The sequence below is a fragment of the Pollicipes pollicipes genome, unplaced genomic scaffold (genome assembly GCF_011947565.3).
Source record: "Pollicipes pollicipes isolate AB1234 unplaced genomic scaffold, Ppol_2.1 Scaffold_7261;HRSCAF=8764_pilon_pilon_pilon, whole genome shotgun sequence".
Lineage (NCBI taxonomy): Eukaryota > Metazoa > Arthropoda > Thecostraca > Pollicipedomorpha > Pollicipedidae > Pollicipes > Pollicipes pollicipes.
Genome location: NW_023597054.1, coordinates 18,710,162 through 18,725,500, shown reverse-complemented (window position 1 = coordinate 18,725,500; position 15,339 = coordinate 18,710,162). Strand labels below are relative to the sequence as shown.

The following is a 15,339-nucleotide window of genomic DNA, read 5'->3' as shown; positions in this document are numbered from 1 at the left end:
TTGTGCCGTACAATAGGCCCTTCGGGTCCTTATACGCTCCAACCGGGCACTCAGTCGTCTTTTCAGGTGGGCCGCACGGGCCTTCCTTCGGACATCATCAAACACTGGCCTTGGTCACATCGCACCCCTTGCGGACACAGGGCCCCTGTTACGCAATGTGACCCCTGACAAACACAGAGACCCAATCAGTGTACGTCACTGGCCCCGGCTTTGATGCTGCTTGAAGCTCAGTGTGGCCCCAGGCCCACACTGACACAGAACCGACTGCATGGTACTGGTGGTGCCTGACCGATATACAGGCCTTTATCCACTTAGGGGATCTTCTATCAGCCCATAGGGCCATCTGACCATCATTCGAGGGCCTGTCCCCGCAGACAGGGGTCCTGGAATAAGCCCCCGATCAGCCCTTTGCGCCTTTAAACTCTTCAATCGGGCCCTTAGTCATCGGACTCGGTGGGCCCTCCAGGCTCTTTGGGCCTCCCCAAACGCTACCTCTGGCCGACTCGGGCACCCTGTCACCACAGACCCCCTGTTAGGCTCCGTAGGACCCTAGCAGACTCAGGCACCTGCCATCGCTGGGGCCCCGATCAACGTAAATCCCTGGCTTCTGCTTTGTCTCTGCTTGGGGAATGGGCCCTCACTCCAACGCCGACACGAAGTCGCCCGCGCGTTATTGGTGATGTCTGACCGAAATATAGGTTAGTTATAATAATATTAAATATAATATTATAATATTATATAAGCAAATATAATATTATATATTAGAATATGATATGATACATAAATAAATTAAATAATAAATATGCAATAATAATAAAATATAATATCATAAATAAGGACTCAGGGCCCACAACCAGACGCTGGGCCTTCTGGTTGGCTTTGGAGCGCACGGACCTGTTGGCTGGGGCCATTGAATGTAACCTCCGGCCAGCCTTTCGAGCCCTTCGGGCCTTCACATCCCCTTAATAGTAGGTCCCGAGGGGCCCTTCAAGCCCCTCCCAATCTAAGAGGAGGGGGGAGGCGCCCACTGCGCTCCCCCCCCCCCCCCCCCCCTGCTTAGGCCACTGTAGTGTCAGCCATTACCCGGTTTGTGAGCCTCTGACCGAAAGCGCACGAATTTACTGTTTGGCAGTGTTTTGGTCAATACGGACGCTCGAAGAATGCCCAGTACCGAAAGTCCGCCTCCGTTATTTTTAGATGAAGTTAAGCATCATGGGCTGTGACTTATCACTACTCTACTATGTCCGCTAACTCGATGATATGGTACGCGTATAACCAGGCACGTACATACCATTTCTGTTTGTCCCATACCGGCCAGCGTTCCTTTCCGCAAAGTAATACTGACGTTGCATCCACAAGGATCGCTCGAGAGACGCCAGCCATGGGCGGTCGAGCATAGCAGCTGCAGCATCTCACTTCCTATTCAATATGCAAAGAGATCGCTGTTAGTGTTATTAAGGCCATCCACACCTCTCGCCGGCCGGGTGGGTCACGGGTCAGGTCAACTCTTGCCCGCGGTATTCCGAGAGTCCAGTCGGCTGGCACCTACCGGCCTTGCCATGCAGGGTAGAGTGCTGATCAAAATGTGGGACAGATCGATGCTTGATGGATGCTTCACCATGCCTGAGGTCACAACATCCGGTAAAGTATCCCTGGGAACCGCGACCTGTACAGACTGCTGTGTACAGACTATTTCAAGGCCACCCAAGCGTGCAAGACGCCATAAAAAGTCACTCCAATCCCGCCGCTCCATTGGCTATGCGCCGCTCAATGCGACGACAAATAGATCATCTGATTATTCGTGTGTGGTGCACGTCAGCACGATTTCTTGAATCAAAGGACTTCAATTGGCTATTAGCAGTGTTACGTAATTCGTGCAAGTTTCAAATTCAAATCTCGTTTTGTGCTACATATGTAATGCAGAAAGTTCGACCGTGGTACTTGTAACAGCAGAAATGAGACTTCTAATCGAATACCATAAGAAAAGTGTCATAACCGAATATGTGAATGAAGGCAAGCAACATAAGACCACGAATCATCATGTAAGAACAGCGCGGAAAAGGATCAAAACACACATAACGATGTTTGGGTTCTGGAAACATAACACCCATTACCACGACAAATCTCGAGAAGTTTAAGTAGTATAAGTCAGTCAGCCCGTCCGCTATGGTAGCCTTTTTGCTTGGCCTGTTTGGAGTCTCTCTGACGCCATGCAAGCGTTGCATGACGCAAATCAAGCGATAAAGTATTGATGCGCATATTTACTAAAGGATGAAGTTTTGCTGCACTTTTGCATTCAATCGTGACGTGCGAAATATCAAAAAGTTTAAACGAAAACTGTCCACAGCTGAGAATGAATGATGACATGCTTTTAATGGTCTATGACTAACTAAAGACAATTGCCCAATACATGCCAATATTTATATATATATATATATATATATATATATATATATATATATATATATATATGTGTGTGTGTGTGTGGGTGTGTGTGTGTGTGTGTGTGTGTGTGTGTGTGTGTGTGTGTGTGTGTGTGTGTGTGTGTGTGTGGTGTGTGTGTGTGTGTGTGTGTGTGTGTGTGTGTGTGTGTGTGTGTGTGTGTGTGTGTGTGTGTGTGTGTGTGTGTATGTGTGTGTATATCTATATATTCCTCTGTCTTTTTCTGCATCAACATGATACAAGTAACATTGTTGCACATATGCATTTATCTATACACGGATGTGTTTTTACTCGTTACTGCATGGAAACCAGCAATTAACACCCGATTCGTGTGAAGAGTTGCTCTCCGGTACCCCTTGAGCTGCTCTTATAAGTGGAATTGCTCAGTTCTGATCATCTAATACATATCAACATCTGCTGGTCGAATTGCTATGCCCACGCAGTCATCTCGGATTCAGATTGATTCAGCTTGGCGGTGTATAAATGTAGCGATGCTGGTCGGACCAAGTCACAGTCGTCTCATACGTGCCTCCGACTCCTTCGCATCCTCAACGTGAAAACATAGAACCTGGCACTTGCCTCTGCAGTCGATTTCAAGGTAAGTGCAATCAATTGCTCATGCTCTGACTGGATTACGCGAAGAACATAAATGTGTACATATCCCCGTCACTATGTTGACGAGGGTGCGTAGACGTGGTGACGAGGAGTACTTAAACAGCTTGTTCGTATAACTGCAGCTTACTGTTCTAGAGGTAAAAAATGCGATTAAAAGCAGGTGTTCTACCCCAACAAGTGCCAAACAACGGCAGTGTAGCAAGCAGCGAACTGCTGCTCCGTAAGTTGTATCTCTTTCATCACTTGAGGTTAAACTTAATTGCTGTCTAGATAATTCCGTTTTCTAATTCGCAGCAGTTTCATTCCCATTCAGTTTTTTCCACTCCAAACGCATCGGTATAATGAGAAATATCGCCCTATAGACCTAGTTTAATGCAGCGCGACGGTTTCTTGAAGGCTTCTGATGTGTGCAAGAAGTATCTAAATGTTGGTAGCATGTGAAAAGATTAACCCACATGTATAGGAACAAGCCAGAACTAAATATCCGTCTCTGCAGGATGATACGGCATGGATGTCGTTTAACCGCAAGTGTGGTACCACAAATAGGCAGCAGTATAGCTAACATCGTTGACATGAAAATACATCTGCATTGTTCTTCGGTTCGAATGCATCTATGCATCTGTTGTGTTTCGCACTCCATGATGCTGCGTGGGAACTGTCGAGCTGTCAACAATGAATACGCATTATGGTGTTAAACATTGTATCATGTGTGTTGCAGGATGCAGTTGTCAGGATTCCTGACAGCTCTTCTGGTCGCGATGGTCGCCGTCCTCTTGCTCCCGGACTGCCATTCGCAGATGGTGCCAAGCGAATCAATACTGCACAGGCCATATAGCAAGCGCTCATTTGCTGAACTTAAATGCCGTGGTGTGTTTAACAAGGTGATATTCCATGAGTTGGACGCAGTGTGCCAAGAGTGTTATACGATCTACAAAGAGCCAGAGCTGCACGGTCTGTGCCGGTATGTACTAAACTCGGACCGCCTTCACATCGATGACGTTCGCTGCTTATAAAATTATTGCACGACAAAGTTGGTGCGCATCCAAACGGTCGCTTTGCCAGTGTCCAATCACCCATGATATCTGTATATATTTATTTATTTATATATATGCATATATACATATATATGTATATATACATGCACGCGGTTCCAAGACATAATCGTTACATCGTTCGAAGTATACTGATTACAGTGACCGTCATGTTCTTTTTGACTGCCGAACAGGTATCATTAAAGGGAGGATTTCAGGTTTATATGGAGCTTTAAACTGAACTAGCCATCTTGAAAACCTTTTCGTGCTGTTCACAATGCCTGCCCTTTCTCAATACCTAGTTTCTGCCGCTCTAGTTTCTGAGCAACATGCCTACGAAAATCGGGAAAGGTGTATCGGGGAGAGTATTTCAAAAGTCACTTTGGCATTTTTGACATCATGATAACGTCATTAAAGTCCTGCCATTCGACATGTCACATGGTGATCGAGGTCGAGTAAAATATAATTGTCGAGCCGTTCGCATATGGCGTTCGTGAGCACGATTTCCAGATATAACGGACGGCAATCGACTTTCAATCAATGTCGTATAAGGTGTGATCACGTAATGAAACAATGACGCCTTGAGGAGTATATGTACTGAAAAGGGAATTGTGCTGTCTAGAGCAGTCTTTTCCACTTGAGAAGTATACCATTAGCTGTAAGTGAGCTTGTTCCATCACATGTGATGTTTACTTCAATATCTTGAAATGTGAGATATTCTCTTTAATCGGGAAACGGATCAATGTCGAGACTTTGAAATTGTATTGTTCCTTTTATTTTTTACTTTCGTATCCGTCGTTAACGGCTTCAGCGATTCACTTGTGACAATTGTTTCAGGTCCGAATGCTTCACATCCGAATACTTCAAGGGTTGTCTTCAGGCACTGATGAGAATGGAGGAACTGGAAAAGTTTGATTCCCACATTCGGAAGATCAGCGGAAAGAAGTAACGATTTTCAGGGACCCCATATGCTGTGTTTCAGAACCGCATCAAATGAAAGTTGGTTTATGGAACAATGGTGCGTTACTACAGTCAATGTATGGCTATGACATACTGCAGGTGTTCGGGTCATCGTGACCATTCTCAACATTGTGTTGTTGGATTGTCAGAGGCCGGTTTTTGTGTGATGAAAATACATGTTTGCAATTAGAATTATTGCATTATTTCTCCAAAAAAAGAACAGTAACGGAATGCAGCTTCCGCGGAGGCTTCGTTCATGTAGGTATGAAAGACGGATATTTGCGCTGCTGCGTACAAACATCGCTGCTGCGATATTTGATGTGCTATGCACTAACAACAAAGCAGCCGATGTTGGAATCCTCGATGAGCTGGTGTGTTTGTCTTTGCGCTCCCAGGCCGAGGGGTAATCGGACTTATTCTACCGCTATGCATCCAAACATCATCGTCCTGACGGTCGGGCTGAAAGTTCGAATTCACTTCGGTCACGAGCATTCGATTACCAGTCCACTCTGGCAGCTTTACGACTTAGGAGCGGATAATTATCTTAACCGGCAGGTTCTTCGGAGAAAATTGCCCAGGACCTCTTCCGAGCAATAGTGCAGGCAGGAGGGGGGTCACAGGGGGCACACAACCCCACCCCACCCCCAGATTCCGAGGTGCCCAAAGTTCTCCTCGTAACCGACGATTAAGGGCCCGAAAGGCCGGCGAGAGGTCGTATTTAGCGGCCCGGCCCGTTGGACAGAGGATTTATATGCGAGCCAGAGTGCCCTGCGTGCTGGTCAGGGGCGCCTGAGTCGAGAAGGGTCTATATGACGGTGAGACACCGCCAATAACGCAGAGCTGGCTCCATGTCGGCATGGACCTGACGGGCCCGTTCCCCAAAAAGAGGACAAATCAGGAGACAGCGATTTACATTTATCGAGGTCCCAGCACTTGTTATCGCCCCGCAGCGCCTAACGGGGCCCTGTGTTAGCAAAGGGCCTGGAGTTGGCCGCAGGCAGTGTTCGAGAAGATTCGGAGACTTGGAGGGCCCACCAAGACCGACGATTCAAGGGCCAGATTGGAGGGCTTAAGGGCACTAAAGGTTTGCCAGAGTCCAATTTAAGGCCCCGGCCTGCGGGAACGGGCTCTCCCATGACAGAGAGCTTTTTGCGCCGATCGGAGGTCCTCTGAGTCGATGTGGGCCTATATGTCGGCCAGGCACCACCATTGCCGTGCAGTCAACTCCGGGTCAGTTTGGGTCTGAGGGCCCCTTTCACACTATCATCAGCTACAAAGCGGGGCCAGCGATTTACACTGGTCGGGGCCCCTGCATCTGTGAGGGTCCCAGGGTGCCTAGCACAGGGTCCTGAGCTCGCAAGGGGTTCCGAGCTGACCAAGGGCAGTGCTTGATAATAAGGCCCGAAAAGGGACCTGGGAGGCTCACCGGAACCTGACGACCAAGGGCTCGGTTGGAGGGCGTAAGGGTCCGAAGAACTGGCTGTAAGCCACATAAAGAATTGCAGCCCGTAGGGTCACACCTGAAATATCAGGTCAGATAGCCTCTTGCACCGTTTGAGGATCCCTGTGACAATGCGGGTGTCTCAGTTGGCCAGAGGCCACGAACACCGAACAGTTGGCTCTCTGTCAGTTTGAACCCTGAAGACCCATTTCCCAAGCAGGAGCAAGGCCGGGGTCACGATTTTCATTGGTATGGGTCGCCTAAAACAATGGTTGAAGCCCTTGTGTTGGTCAGGAGCCCACAGTGCCTAAAAGCGGGCCACGTGTCGGCTGTCGACCCCGAGTCGGTCACGGGCTTTGTCTGAGAATGCCCGGAGAGGGGCCAAAGGGATCAAGGGCCAGATTGGAAGACTGAAAGGCCCGGAGGACTGGTTGTGGGGTACCTAAAGAACGGAAGGACGACGGACAGTCAAAAAGCCCCCCGCCCATATGGCCGTCATCTCAAATGTCAGTAAAAGGACCTCTTGTCCCGATTGGGGACCCCTAATACAGAGCGTTCTTTATTTCGGCCAGAGATCACAAACACAGAATGGTCCGCTTCGTGTTGGTCCGAGCTCTGGAGGCTCACTTCCCAAGCAGGGGCAAGGCCGGGTCCGCGATTTACATTGGTCCGGGTCCCTGAAACAATGCGGGACTCTTGAATTGGTCAGGGCTGGTGCCTTGAGTCAACATGATGCTTTGTGTCAGCAAGAGGTCTCGAGTCGGCTTGGCCAGAGCATTTGCTCAACGGGGACGGGGAATGGACCCCAAATGATAGAGGGCCTCTTAAGTTGGCCGGGGCCCTCTGACAATGAAAGGAAACAGGAGAACGTATGATACGTGTTCGCAGTGAGGCAATGGAAAGTTCCTGCGCCAGCCAGGGCCCCCAATACCGGACGGCGGGCCCTCCAGCCCAATTCCAGGACGGGCCCGTTAAGCCTAACTGGAGTCCATGAGTCAATTATTGGACCACCTGCTTCGATCACGGATGTCGTAGCACCAATACGGGTTACTGTGTCGATCCGGGGCCAACTGCACATGTCAAAACGCCTCCCGTGTCAAGGAGGGGACCAGTGCAGCATGATATATCCCTCTGAGGACCTCCGGATCGACCAGGAAATCTGCTCGTTGTCAGCAGAATGACAGCCGGAAGACACGCGCGGTCATGGGCATAGGAACAGGAGGGCCCAGCAGGGCCCATGCCCCTTCCCCCCCCCCCCCCCTCCCACACGCTTTTCAAGGTGTGGAACCAGCCGGGTTAACTGTCTCTCCCCTCACACTTTTTATATTATGGTTGTGTTTAGCTTACTTTAGCACCACATTTAAATATGCATGCCGGTTAGCCTAGTTCACTAGTCATCTTCCTCAAGGTGCGTCATCTTTTTCGTTTGTTTATTGGCCATCGCTTAGTGTCGCAACCGCAGGCCGACGCCACGGCCTATGGAGACTGCAATGCCAGGCGTTCAGGCTGTTGTTGCTGTGGCTTGCGAGCGCGTGTGTTCAAAAACATATTACATGGTTTTTATCAGCAATCATTCTGACTAAATATTGAACATTTTAAGACGAACATGGATTAGCCATGTTAATACAAGCTTAGGATCTCATCTAATCTACAATCTACGTTAAGGGATCTCTCAGTATCTCTGAAGAAAACAGAAAAACACGGAACTGGAACCTGTGTGACAATTATTGGACCAGCTTTGGCGATCATGGATGTTGTTGTGTCAATGAGGGTTCCTGCGCTGATCCGGGGCCAACTGCGCGGGTCAGATGGCCTTCCGTGCCAGGGAGGGGAACAATGCGATATGATATATCCTTCCAATGGCTTCCGGATCGGCCAGGAGATCCCGCCCCGTGTAGCTAGAATGACAGCCAGAAGACGCTTCGCGATGGGACGGCCTGGCCCTTCCGCTCTTGACCGGAACCGGTAATGTGCCCTTGGTGTTCTACTTAAGGGGCACTTCGCCCGAAAGGAAATACGGGGCCTCATTATTGTTGAGTAGAGTGAAGGTCTCATTATTGTTGAATGGAGTAGGTATAAATGAATTAAAGAATCGAACAAGGCCATCCCATGTTTGCCTACGAGCGTTCATATTTTCAGAATGGATTAGTGAAAAACTTCATCAAAAGGTTTGAACATGTCTGCCCGCAACCTCGAGGGGAGGGACAGGGATGATCTGGGTTGCAGCTTTCGTAAAACCGAACGGCGTCGGCCACTGCAAGTGCCACCAGACGGCGGGCGCCACGTTAATCTGGCTTCAAGACAGAGTAATAGTTACAGGAAACGAAAAACAGAGAATCTGCCTTTACTCCTCCAGATCCACCACCATATTCCAGCACCACTTCACAGTCCTTTTAAGGCCAATCCGTTCATATCATCAGTCTAAAAATCGCACACGTGAAATATGCGCCCAGACTGCCTTGTAGATGCAAGATTTGATGTCCCGAAGCGTTCAATGGTACTTCTTTCAGAAGCGCCATCGTTTTCGTCCGCCCGTCGACCACAGCTCAGTATTAGCTGTTGTGCGCGGCCTACGGAGACTGCAACGCCTGGCGTCGAGGTTTTTTAAACTAAGATTTACGAGTACGCATGCTCAAAATCATGTCACAGAACTTTTTGACTAACCCATTCAAGTGTTTAAAGGCTGTCATTTCAAAACCGTTACCATTTCCGTTCACCGGTGGACCATTACGAGAAGTTAACCACTCAGCTAGTGTTCCGCGGGCCATGAGGACTTCAGCGCCTGGTGTCGAGGTTTTTGTTGCTGAGATTTGCGAGCGCGCATGTTAAAAACACCGTTATGTGTGCTGTATCACTGATCTATTCTGGCTGAATGTTAAACATATCCAGAAAAAACATGGCTTGGATATGTTAATACACATTGCTTGTCACTAGATCTACAATCAAAATTTTCACCCTCAAATTTCGATCAAACATATCGATCTACAATCTACCTTCGCGATTTCCTCAATGTCTGTAGCACGCAGATACAATTTTATGACAAATTCTCTGAATTCTATCGGTTTAGAAAGAGCTCACTAAGCCATTGCAAATTAAGACCACCGGTGATTTATTCTATGCGATCGTTAAACGCCTGATTTCTGCAGTTTATTGACCTTACACCCGCCCGGGTGAGGGTCAAATTGACTCGCCCCTCGAAGGTTTTTCCAGAATGGTTTCCGAACGGCGCGGCGCAGCCGCGCCATGTTTTGCATAGTTGTAGAATATTGAATAGCGGATCGTTTGACATTAAAAGGTAAATGTGCCTTGTAAGGTCGCTAACCTACGCCAGGTCAAATTCAGGCCATGGTTTTCAGCGAAGTCAACTTCTAGGGAACATTTCAATCTGATGCAACAATGGAGTGTTAGACGAAGCCATACATTTCTCAGATGCTTTCTTAGGCAACAAAAATATTGAATGAGCAAATTGCGTTGACCTAAGGTGAGGTATAAAGGTTAGACCAGGGTCAAAATCAACCTGTTTTATCGCTCTAGGACTTGCTGTCGCTTATTCAAATGCAAAAGCTTCCGAATTTGTCTCCGTCTAAAACGCCACGACAAGTCTTATCTCTTGAAAAGCAGCCAGCGAGATAAAGGCGCATGGAAAATCTGTTGTGCTGTGAGCCATCCATTCACTTTCAAAATTCTCACCAGACTTTGCTTAGGCCATATTTTGGTATCTACCCTCCGGTGACAGAGGCCTCCTCAATGACCCAAAATGGCTACCCGCTCGTGGAATTTCGACTCCCCAGGAGAGACAACGTCGAAATGGACGAATAATCTTGGGAACCCGGATGGCCTTTTTTCCCGAATGACAGATGAGTTGGATAGGCAAGAATGTGCACCGGTGAGAATCAGGTCTAGATGCAAATCTAGAATAGCAGTCATTGCATTTGAATAAAGATCGATAACCCCCATTTCTACCATCCCCCCCGCGGTCATCGGGCTTGTTTTCTAGAAGAAGTTCCTGAACTACGCCCTGAGCTTGGCCCCCCCAATTTTTGAAACGTTCCTGCGCCTATGCCCGCGGTGAAACGGAATGGCTCTTCAACCTTGACCAGGAACAAGATGCGCCTCCTAGTGTTCTACCCAAGGAGTCCTTGCACGGAAAGGAATAAGGGGTCTTACTCGTGCTGAGAAGCATGGGTCGAAATGAGTTAAAAAATGAACGAGATCATGCCCTGTTTGCCCGAATATGTTTACTTCTTGCAGAATCGATTAGTTAAACAAACGACATCAAAATGTTTGAGCCTGCCCGCCCAAAATCTTGGAAGCAAGGACAGAGATGGTCCGGGTTGAAGAAGTTTAATATTCTGAGCATAATGAGCACAAGGTCTTGGACCGGTATCGGTGCGCTGACTACGAATATGAATCTGGTGCCAACTTGACGAACGTACATGTTGTTTAATTTTGAGGCTATCTTGGCGCTGATTGCTACGAACAATGGCGTATTGAAAGCAGTGAATGGAAGGCGCGTAACCGGTGCTGTTTACATTCTTTTGGCTGATCCGCCGTCGATCGATCTTCGAGCAGCTTTTACCTTTTCTAAGACAGTTGACGTCAAACTTGTATATTCACCGACCTTTACAGCTGAGAAGGTATATTCCACATGGCCTGTATGCGATTTATTATTCTACACGACGGTTCCATTACACGGCCTGGCCTCATGGCGGCAGATAAATTGCGTTATGCAGGAGACTTCTGTGAGTCGATGTGCTCAGTGACTTAGTGATGTGGGGTAATTGGGTGCTTTTGTGCTGCTTTCATATGCTCGTGTGGGTTGTCTTGCAGATGGCATCTTTAGACATGCAGGACTATGTTGTGAGCCAGAGGAGAAGGAACAGTGCTCGCCTTGCTGCTGGAATGTATTCACAGCCAACCAATGGGTTAGTTACATGGAGGGATCAATGAGCATATTTGTCTCCCACTCCTTCAACAGTGTTATTGTTGAGGACTTCATCCTAAAAAGATGTTGCACATTGACCAGTTGTTGCTTATAATTGACCATGAGCAAGTGTTGAAAGGCCTAGAACCAGGAAATCAAGACATGTGTCATGAAACATGTACCAACATTATTATTGCTCTCAGCAGGATGGATGTGGGTTTGCCTGGTGTGGGGCCAGGGTGAAGTGTGTTGAGCACATGTGCATCCTATAGGGTGTGACCACCCAGATTTCACTGTGACATGTTCAGCCCCTCAGCATTGAAGTATTCTTTCATTGCTATTTGCATGATACCAAACTAAAAAGGTAGTAGCTGCTTGCAGCTTGCTATCAAAGGCCAGGAAACTCTGGGAATTTTGTTTTGAAAAAGTCAGACTGGATAGCACAACTATTTTGGTTATTACAATAGGTTGAAAAGCTTGGCCACACATATATCATACATGGATTTGATCACAAATATTCATTACTATTTTTTCTTGAAGCTTTGAAGGTCATTACCAATGGGCCTTTAATAGCTAAATTCATTGACTCATTATTGCAGAACATCAGTATGAATTTCTGAGCCCAGAGTTGTGATTGATAAATTTGTGTATATGCACATCCAAGGAATACCCACTTGTGATACATTCTGATTTAGGAGTGTGCTGTGTATGTGTGGTAAGTGGTGCTCATGGCACTGTAGTGGATTGCTGGCATGGAGTCTGGTGACTGTCTTCATGTGATGCATGTTTAGTCCATACTTAACTTATGTGAGTTTGTATATACTTTGTAATTATGTGATACAATATATATATATATATATATATATATATATATATATATATATTGTACATATATATGTATGTATACAACTCCACAAATAGAAGTGTCTACCCAAACCAGCATATGTGACCGGTGTATGTGGTGCTCGACGGTCAGAGTACAGACGGTGGTAACAACGGACGACGTACCGGAGGCGACGAGCGGCGGCCGCTCTTACGCCTTCTGGCTGCTGGTGGCTGTCGTGCTGCTGGTGGCCATCTTTAACCTGCTCATCACGCTGACGCTCATCAGCGTGCTGCGCATCTCCGTCGGCATGGAGAGCGTTCAGGTGCGAGACGCACGAACTGCTGCTGCCCTGGCCGCGAGGCAGAGCTCAGTTTCTGACTGAGCCCTGTGCCCCGTGTTTGGGGGACCTCTATGTCTAGGGTAGTGTCGGGGTTGTGTCGACGCACTGTATCACAATGTGACTCCACTGGAGTGTATTGTCTGCTGTAACGTGCAGCGGCAGTGGTGAAGCCCTAGCTTGGAGTCTGCGGCCTTCGGTTGCATGCAAGTGTGCGACGAATTAAAGTGTGTTAGTATCTTTTGTGGCTTGTTAACAATGATTGAGCGGTGGTGATGTAAAGTTCGTCAGGAGGGTGCTTCAGGTTCCGCCGCGGCATGGTGGAATCACTGCACCTGACTTGTGCTGCAATATGTGACAGGTTGTGAAAGGAGGAATGGTACTGCCTGGAACGGTGGATATGGACCGCCTCTACAAGCCAGATGGCTCCTTCCTGGGATTTGCCGACGATCCGATGTCCATCAACGGAGTCGGTGGGACGGTTGACCTCGTGGTAGGTGGCGGGTGTGCGCTCCGCTTCATGCATCTGCTTTGGCAGTGTCACGTTTTGTTCTCGGTCTGGCCCCGCCGTCACACATCGTGTTCATGCCTCGTGCTAATACCGAAAGGGCATGGTAGAGTTGCATTGGGTTGACAGCGGACATTGCGTCCGGGGCATCAGTCGCTGCTTTTTTCGAGGGTACTCGCTTGTAGCGCACGCGCCACTGCCACCGCCTGATCGCCTGCTGTTGATCAAGCGACGACCTTCGCCGGCGCGAGACGCCACCGGCGACGTCTGCACTCTGTGTCCTGTGCCGTCAGGTGTCGGCCGGTGGCCGGGACGATGCGGACGGCCCGCGACTCTCCCTGGCCGGCGCCGGCGTGCTGGTGCAGGGCGTGGCGCGCGCCGGCGTCTCCCAGGCCGGTGCCGTGCCCTTCTTTAACACCGCCTACCCCAACTTCGGCCTGCCGGCCGGCGTGCGCAGTCTGCGGGTGCAGGACGCGCGCACGCGCCGCGTCGTCAGCCCCTGTCGACCGCTCGCTCAAGCTGCTCTCGTCGAAGCAGGCGCACCTCAAGGGCAGCGAGGGCACGCACGTCGACGGCAAGGAGATCGTCTTTTCGGCCGACCAGGAGCTGCATCTGAAGAGCGTCAACGGCAGCGTGGTGCTGATGGGCGCCGACGGCGTGCGGCTGGACGTGCGCGGCATCCCGTGGGCGCAGGGACGCAGCGTCAGCGACGGCACGCGCGCCGCCTACCGGCTGTGCACCTGCATGCCGGCCGGCCGCCTGTTCCGCCTGCCCTGTGCCGCTCGACAACGGCGATCGCGCGCCGGCCCGAGCGCGTCACCTGCGCCAACGCCGCGCTGCACGGCGACAACAACCCGTGTGCCTGAGCGAGCCGGCTCGGCGCGCTCGACGTCCTCTCGCGGCCGCCAGCGACAGCGGTCTCCGCTGGGGAGAGGGCGCCGGTGCGGTGAGGGGCGGAGCTCCGCGTGGTCAGGGCGCGGCGGGACTGGTGCCGGGAGTGGGTGCGTTCGGGGCTTCCTGTAGAACTGGAGCAGCTTCGACCTGGGGTGTCTTCACACCATGCGCTATTTTGCCGTCGGGTGGGTGCTCAACATACTAAGGTTTTAACGCATTTAAAGCGGAAGGGTAATTCGACCATCCATCGATTACGGAGAAGCACCCGGGCCATTACCGTTTCAAGACTTGCGCCGTCTGAACAGTATGGCGTACGGTGATTTTCCATTCGGTTTACAGTCAGCTGTTCGCGCGCATTGCCCTTCTTAACAAAGTGACCTCTGTAGGCACGATTTTGAGCTTCCTGTCATATTATAATTGGCGTCCGTTTCATAATAAGGGCCCAAGGTAATACGTAATGAGTCCCGAAACCCTTCCGTTGGTAAAGCATGTTGGTGAAGCACCTTTGCGCAGGCCGGGTGTTACTTCGTGACATTCATAACACGAGGCATCATGCTTAGAAATGTAGTGATCACCCACGGCCCGCATCTCCGTGTTGACCCTTGTTCTGCTTTGTCCGGAGTCTCCAAGGGTTTAACATCAGGCTGAACTGATCTCCCCGCGCCAGTTCCCTCGCCCGTTGTGGAGGCTGCCGGCACTGTCTGTCGCGGTCTGAAGCTTTAATGGAGGTAGCTGTAAGCGGCATGTATGCTTCCGTGGTCGTCCTGACGGCTACGTTACCATGCGATCGGATCCATCACAGCCCACAGTCCAACTCTAAGCACGACGGTTCGTTCCAAGCACGGCCGTAGGCTGAGTGGGTTCTCTTGAGCAAAGAAAAAATTTCCAGCCTGAGCTGCCGACCCGGCCCGTTCACCACACTGTTAACAAGCTTATATCTCTGGAACCCCATCTAACCTCCATAAGCCTGTAAGATGGGTGGTGATATACTGTTATATTGTGCTTCGAGACCAGGTATGGCACCGTCATAAGATCACAACAGGGTTAGAACTGACCATCTCCCAGTCGATGTATGCGGCCAGCGCACGTTTGGCGACCGATTACGTCACCACGTGGTAACTACACTGCTGCAATATATCATCTACGGGATAATAATTATATACGTGACATTACCTTGCTCGGCCCATACGAAAGAAGGCGTAATGGTTGTGTTTTTGTTGCCATCCCTGTACGAGCCAGTTTTCCCCAAAGCTAGTCAACCCTAGTCACGACTTGTTCGTTGTGGACGTGTCCAGTTGCAGGAGTGTTGTGCGTTTTGTTCAAAGTGTGTCGGCCGTCGCCCGAAAGTCGTCTCAATATCG

At 49.6% G+C, this 15,339-nt stretch overlaps 2 protein-coding genes across 2 annotated transcripts; both read left to right on the top strand.

The window, feature by feature from the left end:
- Window positions 1-3,113: 3,113 nt before the first annotated feature.
- On the top strand, window positions 3,114-5,037 carry LOC119111139 (ion transport peptide-like). Its single transcript, XM_037234967.1, has 3 exons — window positions 3,114-3,125; window positions 3,855-4,018; window positions 4,926-5,037. The coding sequence occupies exons 1-3, from the start codon at window positions 3,114-3,116 to the stop codon at window positions 5,035-5,037; spliced, it is 288 nt and encodes a 95-aa protein (XP_037090862.1).
- A 6,014-nt stretch (window positions 5,038-11,051) lies between these two features.
- On the top strand, window positions 11,052-13,950 carry LOC119111138 (beta-sarcoglycan-like). The gene is given in 7 exon segments (XM_037234966.1): window positions 11,052-11,126; window positions 11,320-11,414; window positions 12,390-12,561; window positions 12,938-13,069; window positions 13,378-13,581; window positions 13,583-13,834; window positions 13,897-13,950. Coding segments are annotated over 6 exon segments (909 nt in total). The 5' UTR covers window positions 11,052-11,126.
- The last annotated feature ends 1,389 nt before the right edge of the window (window positions 13,951-15,339 follow it).